This window comes from Chrysemys picta, chromosome 1 (assembly GCF_011386835.1).
Source record: "Chrysemys picta bellii isolate R12L10 chromosome 1, ASM1138683v2, whole genome shotgun sequence".
NCBI classification, from domain to species: Eukaryota; Metazoa; Chordata; order Testudines; family Emydidae; genus Chrysemys; species Chrysemys picta.
In genome coordinates this window covers 356183468-356190826 of record NC_088791.1, presented here as the reverse complement: position 1 = coordinate 356190826, position 7359 = coordinate 356183468, and the positions used below count along the sequence as shown (strand labels likewise).

At 57.8% G+C, this 7359-nt stretch overlaps 1 protein-coding gene across 1 annotated transcript; it reads left to right on the top strand.

Moving 5' to 3' along the window:
- The first annotated feature begins 1000 nt into the window (after window positions 1-1000).
- Window positions 1001-1942, top strand: LOC101946370 (olfactory receptor 52K2-like). Its single transcript, XM_005310481.2, has one exon. The coding sequence runs from the start codon at window positions 1001-1003 to the stop codon at window positions 1940-1942; it is 942 nt and encodes a 313-aa protein (XP_005310538.2).
- Window positions 1943-7359: the final 5417 nt, after the last annotated feature.

The following is a 7359-nucleotide window of genomic DNA, read 5'->3' as shown; positions in this document are numbered from 1 at the left end:
CCGGGGACAGCAGAGGTCCCCTACATTTTCAGTGAGGGGAGCTGCAGGCTGCGGCCAGACCTGGGGGGCTCTTGAGCTGAGCTAGTCAACTAAAAGTCACCTGAGCATTGAACGTGAGCTCCATGTCGTAACACAGAGAGCAGAGCACGTCCCTCCAGCATCCCACCCCCAGGGGATGTGGGGGAGACGGCTCCTTAGATCACCACAGGAGGGGACAGGGGGCAGAGGGTGCCTGTGGGGGGGCTGTTCAGGATTGCCTGGCTCATGTCAGCCCGTTTAGACGTGATGCTCCGTTTGCAATGGCTGCTGGTCTCTCTCTGGGAGCGTGCGTAGCCCGCTTCCCTGTGGTATCCACACCCCGGCTAAGGGTGTAAACCTAGGGGTGGCCGTAGCACATGGAAGCCCCAGTCAGCGGGTGTGACAGCCCTACTCCCCAGACTGCCCAGTCCCTGCCTGCGCTGGAGGGGCAGTAGTGTGATCAGTCTGTAGGAGGCTGCCTGCTCGCTGGGTTCATGTGCCCCCTCCCTGCAGACAGCCTGAGACAGTGGCTGTAAGGGGGTGAACTCCCCATGCAGGGCCGGAGTTAACGCTGAACCTAATGGTGACACTGTAAATGTCAGTGTGAGCTGTTCCAGTGCTGGTCACTTCAGCTGATGCGAAAGGGGAGGGGTGGGGTGGGGTGGAGTGCAGCCCATCCCCCACCCCAGTCTCTGCTCCCCAGACTTTCCCCTCTACATTCAGAGCTTGATCCTGTCTAATGGGACAAGGCTGGGGCAGGAGCTCGTCAGGCAGTTTTGGGTGCTCCATAAATCGCAAGGTTGCAGTCTCAGGCCTGGAGTGGGCGGGGGCAATAAACGGGGACATGCTGAAGGCATGGAGTGACTACTGCGTCCCTTCATGCTGTGCAGAGAGCCCTGAAATCATTGTTCTGGTGTGCACCTAGCCACAGGGGCTGGAAGCAGCCGTGCCGTGGAACTGAACACGCCCAACCGGCCCCACCATGGCAGCTTCCAACTGGACCATGCCGCACCCCTCCACCTTCATCCTCCTCGGCATCCCGGGGCTGGAGGCAGCGCACGTCTGGATCTCCATCCCCTTCTGCTCCGTCTACATTCTGTCCCTCCTGGGGAACGGCCTCCTCCTGGCTGTTATCAAGACTGACCCAAAACTCCACGAGCCCATGTACCTTTTCCTTTCCATGCTGGCACTTGCCGACCTGATCATCTCCACCACCACCCTCCCCAAAACCCTCTGCATATTCTGGTTCAGGGACCGGGCCATTCACACCAATGCCTGTCTGGCCCAGATGTACCTCCTTCACTCTCTGTCAACCATGGAGTCTGGGTTCATCCTGGCCATGGCCTTTGATCGCTATGTTGCTATATGTAAACCGCTGCAACACTCGGCCGTCCTGACCAATCGGACTATAGCCCAGATAGGGCTGGGAGTTGTGATGAGGGGAGCCCTGTTACTGGGTCCACACCCATTTCTGCTGCAGCGACTCCCGTACTGCAGGACCCTTGTCATTTCTCACACCTATTGTGAGTTCATGGCACTGGTGAAACTGACCTGTGTGGACACGACAGTCATGAGAGCCTATAGTCTGGCTGTAGCATTTCTCACTGGGGGCTTAGACCTGCTACTGATTGTCCTGTCCTACGTGATGATTCTCTGGGCCGTCTTCAGACTCCCCTCCAAGAAGGCGCGGCGCAAGTCCCTCGGCACCTGCAGCTCCCACGTCTGCGTCATGCTGGTGTTTTACATCCCCGCGTTCTTCTCCTTCTTCTCCCACCGCTTCGGCCACGTGGCTCCCCATGTTCACATCCTCATCGCAAACATGTACCTGCTCTTCCCTCCCATGATGAACCCCATCATCTATGGGGTGAGAACCCCGGGGATCCGGCAGAGGGCGCTGCACATTCTGGGCATGAAAGCAGCCTGAAGGCCCATGGGCCAGTCAGTGGCTGGGGAGTAAGGTCCGTGCAGGTGGCATCAGGGCCAGCAGGGCTGAAGATCCAGATGACCGAGTCACCCTCCAATATGGAAACCCACCTTAGCCCTGCTGAGCAGCAGGGCTAATAAATATGCTTGTCTGGGTCTGCAGCACAACACAACTTCGACTTTTGACTGCTCTATAACATTGTTATGACTTGTCATTTACAGGGGCCCAGCCCAGATCAGGGCCTCATCGTTCATCATACAGCTAGAGACCATCTATGGCCCAGGGGCTTCTACTCAAACAGACAGGATGACTACCCCTCTCTCCCCGGCACAGGCCCTCTCACACCCAGATGGTTACCCCTCTCCCCTCTCCCTTGCACCCTCTCATGCCTAGACTTCTGCTTCTCTCCCCTCTCAGAATCTTTCACAGGGTCCCAGGCCAGAAGGAACCTTTCTGACTATCTCATCTGACCGTCTGCCTGGCACAAGCCTGAGGCCTTCACTCAGTGATCCCAGCACTAAGCGTATATCTTGTGGTTCAGCTCGAGCATGTATTTTTTAGAAAGGCATCCAGTCCCAATCTCAGGTCACAAGCTCAGGCTGAGCGATGGTTGATGACAGAGACAAGTTTTTGGTCTTCCAAAGTTCTCTCACCAACAGAAGTTGGTCCAATAAAAGATATCACCTCCCTCAGCTGGTCTCTCTGATGTCCTGGGAGTGACATGGCTGCGACCCCACATGCAATATATATTCCAAGCATTTAAGTATATGTAAGCGGGGGAATAGTCCTGCTATTGTGGGAAACTCACCTGGCTTCTGCACTACCCCGGTGAAGTGGTCTAGCAAAAGTATCTGAGTCCTCGCTCCAAATTCCTTTATCCAGAGGCCTCCCTGCCTCCCCTTCCACTCTCCTGTCTGGCAGAGTCCTCATAAACCCCGACAAGGCTGGGCCCAGGATTCCTGGAGGACTCCACCCCCAACCCTGCTGTGGTCACCTAGGACAGGGGTTAGGGTGTCCCCACTCCAGGGTACTCTCGTTCAATCCTTGAGGGGGCCACTTAGGGATCTTGAGCAAAAATCTGTCTGTGGATTGGTCCTGCTTTGAGCAGGGGGTTAGACTAGATACTTCCTGAGGTCCCTTCCAACCCTGATAGTCTATGATTCTATGACCCACTGATCATTACATACAATTTAAAGCAAATACAAGTTATTTATTCAACAATTAATTTAAAAAGATTAAGGAAAAATGGGAAAGGTTAAAGGAAAACACGTCACCCTGCTCTGTGGCCGGGAACATCACAACCAGTGTCTCTGGAACGTCAGGGCAGGTCACAGGCTGTTCCTTGTAGGTCCCAGGCTCCTTCTCAGGCCCGGCTGTGCTGCAGAGACGCTGCGGGTTGGACCCTTGCAATGGTGGTGGCCACAAATCTGAGGGCACCCTTCTTCCCAGCATCAGCCCCCCTTCGGGTTAAGATCCCCCTCCCAGTCTGGCCTGCAAGGACCCTTGGCTGGGGGTGTCTTTCTGCGCTGGGCCCTTTGCCCAGGGTCCCCCCTTGGTTGGCCCCAGTTGCACCTGGCTCCAGCTCCAGCCCCAGCTCCACTGTTGTAGCTCTGGCTCCACTCGGTCTCAGCACTGATGCTGCTGCTTCCAGCCCCCTGGGCTGCTTCTCTGGCCCCTCTGGCTCTGTGGCTGCAGCTCTGCTCCCAGCACAGGATCCGCTCTCCCCGGGCCGTGTCTCTGGCTCTGTGGCTGCAGCTCTGCTCCCAGGACAGGTCTGCTCTGCGGGCTGCTTCTGTGACTCTGCTCCCAGCTCTGATCTGCTCCCTGGGCTGCTTTTCTGACTCCTCTGGCTGGCACGGTGCTGCTCCCTAGCTTAGGGTTACCATACATCTGGATTTCCCTGGACATGTCCGGCTTTTTGGTACTGAAATCCCCGTCCGGGGGGAATTGCCAAAAAGCCGAACATGTCCAGGGAAATAGGGAGGCATAAGCCAGGGTCCGCCCGGCCCCAGCATGACCCGCCGGGTCCGCAGGGCAGCCCAGCCGCCCGGCTACATTGTAGCGAGCTCGGGCGGGGGAAGATGGGGCGCAGTCGCAGAAGGCGGCGGAGGGGCCGCTGCTGCCCCCGGAGGCTGGGCAGACCGCGTGCCCCAGCCGATCCCGCAGGACCACGGGGAGGCCAGGCCCAGCCAGCGGCTCGGGCCTCTCTCACAGGCGGGGACCCCCCGGCCACTGGGGGACCCTTCCTGCGGCCCTGTTGCCCCGTGTGGCTCGGAACCCGGCGCCGCGGGAGCTGTTTCCCGTGGGGACAGACAGGCTCGGCAGCCCCGCCCACCGGCTGCCGGGTCATGTGACAATCCAAGATGGCGATGCTCAGGCTCATGCCGGTGGCGCTGCTCACCTGCCTGCTGGTCGGCGGACGCTGCTCGGGGCAGCACGCGGGCCCGGTGACCTTGGTCCTGTGGCACAGGATGGGTGAGCGCTAGGGCGGGACCTGGGGAGGGACCGCCGTGAGCCTGGTGCTACCCGCCCCAGGTGTAGTGGGGGGCAGGATGGGAAGGGGGCACTGCAGGCGTGCCCGGCGGTGGCAGGAAGGAGGCTGCGGCACGGGGTGGGGAGTGCGGAGTGTGCCGGGGCTGCAGGGACCCGCGCTGCCCCGGTCACCGCTGAGCGTCCGAAGCCCCCGCCAGGCAGAGGCTGCCGGGGGAGCGGGGGAGCAGGGCAGGCAGGGGCATAGAGGCTGCAGGGGCAGGGGGGGTGCAGGGGCTGCAGGGCGAGTGGGGAGCAGGGATCAAAGAGGCTGCAGGGGCGGGGGGGTGCAGGGGCTGCAGGGCGAGTGGGGAGCGGGGGTCACAGAGGCTGCAAGAGCGGGGGGGTGCAGGGGCTGCAGGGCCAGTGGGGAGCAGGGAAGCACTTAGCAGCCCCGAACCAAGATCAGAGCGGGAGGGAGGAGGGGGAATGCAGGGTGCTCAGAGGAGGGGGCAGAGTTGGGGCAGGGACTTTGGGGAAGGGGTTGGAATGGGGGCGGGGAAGGGGCGGGTTTGGAGTGGGGCCGGGGGTGGGGAAGGGGCAGGGTTGGGGCGGGTCCAGGCCCCCCGTGGTGTGTCCTCTTTTTTCAGTGTTGAAATATGGTAACCCTACCCTAGCTCAGCTTGAGTCCCTGCTTTCTCCTTAGCTCGGCCCCACTCTGTCTGACCCAGGCAATTCCAGCTCACACGGAGGACGGGACCCCCCCTGGCTTCCTGACTCTCTGATTAGCTGCCCGCCCTGTCAATCAGGCTGACCTGGAGCACTGGCCTCTCCCCCATTGTTCCTTGGGACTGTCAGTCTCAGGCTCCTGATTTGTCATCGACCCTCCTCCTTTTAGTGCTGGGAGCTAGCAACCAAAACACCCCCCTGAGTGTTAGTAAGGGGATAACAGTCCCCTTACATATACATAGTGTTAAGCATCAGTAACAAATTGGGGGAAATGAGGGAGCCCAGAAAGGACTGCTTTCCTGTACAGTCACTCCCAGGGGAGGTGCAGCTCACATTCTTTCCCTGGCCACTTTTGCAGCATTTCTCTCCTCTCTGTGCTGGATTTGTGAAATCCAGGGCAAAGTGTAAAAACGTAACCTCTCCCCATGTAACTAGAGCTGCCAGAGAAGGTTCCCATCGTCCTGGCCTGACCCTGTCCCACGCTTTGGGTGAGTGGGTGGGCCCAGATCCAGCTGCCAGTTTTCTAATGTTTGCAAACCCTCGTTCTCTGCTGTCCTAGCCCTTGTGCCAGGTGGAGCAAAAACTTCTTTCCCCAGGACTCTGTCACTTCTGCAGGGGGGGATTTCAGGGGCAGGATTTTTAATAGAGTTCTGCTCCAGGTACATCCCCCATGACTAGAGGGATTTTAGTAGCAAGGTTCATGGGCTTTTCTCCCCATCCAGCAATCTGGATCTTCCCTTTTCAGGGACTGGAGTTAGTTATTGTTTGAAAAGTTCAGTGTCTGATTTAGTTGGTTTTGGTCCAGCTTTGAGCAGGGGGAGGGACTAGATGACCTCCTGAGGTCTCTTCCAACCCTATGATTCCATGACACCTGAGCACCAATGTAATGCTTTCCCCAAGGACATAGCCCATCCTGGCTTCCTGGGGCTCATCTTTAGCACCTCAGCCCCATTTGGTGGGGCAGGAGGGGCAGACGTGGCCTTAAGGGACTCCGTGCCCATGGCCTGTGGGAACCTGTCCTTTGCGGAGGTGCTGCCAACCTTGAATAAAGTTGCGGGTGTGGCTAGGGACAGCAGAGGTCCCCTACATTTTCCCTTGGCCTGAGGGAAGCATCCCCAGCTGCACATTCATTGCCAGGGGCTTGGGACGCTTGTGACCCCAGTGTGAGACCTTCTCCCATCCAAGTGAAGGGGTAGGAATAAATGGTCAATTTTCAGAATGTAGAGGGGTAACTAGTAGTGTTGCCCAAGGGTCTATCCTAGGACCAATCCTATTCAACGTATTCATAAATGATCTGGAGAAAGGGGTAAAAAGTGAGGTGGCAAAGTTTGCAGATGATACTGAACTGCTCAAGATAGTTAAGACCAAACCAGACTGTGAAGAACTTCAAAAAGATCTCACAAAACTAAGTAAACAATGGCATTGGTCTGCAAAAAGCTGAAACATTCATAGACATGTGACTTGCCCAGGTGGCTACAGACTCCATCTTTTTGCTGTGATTTTGCACAGAAGAACAAAGGGTTTTCTGCCCACAAGAGAAAGAATATAAAAGTCCCTGGAAACCCCTCCATTTGGTTTTGAACCTCTGAGCCCCATGCCCCAACCCCCTACCCCAGCCCTGATCCCCCTCCCACTCTCCAAACCCCTCAATCCCAGCCCGGAGCACCCTCCTGCACCCCAAACCTCTCATCCCCAGCCCACCCCAGAGCCTGCACCCCCAGCTGGACCCTGCACCCCTGCCCCAGCCCTGATTCCCCTTCTGCTCTCCAAACCCCTCAGTCCCAGCCCAGAGCATCCTCCGACACTCCAAACGCCTCATCCCCAGCACCACCCCAGAGCCAGCACCCCCATCCTGCACCCCAACCCCAATTTCGTGAGCATTCATTGCCCACCATACAATGTCTATTCCCCGATATGGCCCTCAGGCCAAAATGTTTGCCTACCCCAGCACTAGACCATGCTACATCTCATAGTGTCCCTAGCCTCTGTTTGCGAGAAGCTGGGAATGAGCAACAGGGGTTGGATCACTTGATGATTACCTGTTCTGTTCCTTCCCTCTGGGGCACCTGGCATTGGCCACTGTCAGAAGACAGGATACTGGGATAGATGGACCTTTGGTTTGACCCAGCATGTCCATTCTTATGTTCTTATGTCTCTCACAAGAAGCGCTGATCTGTCCTACGCACCTTGCTCCTGGAGAGGCCTCACAGCTGACAGTC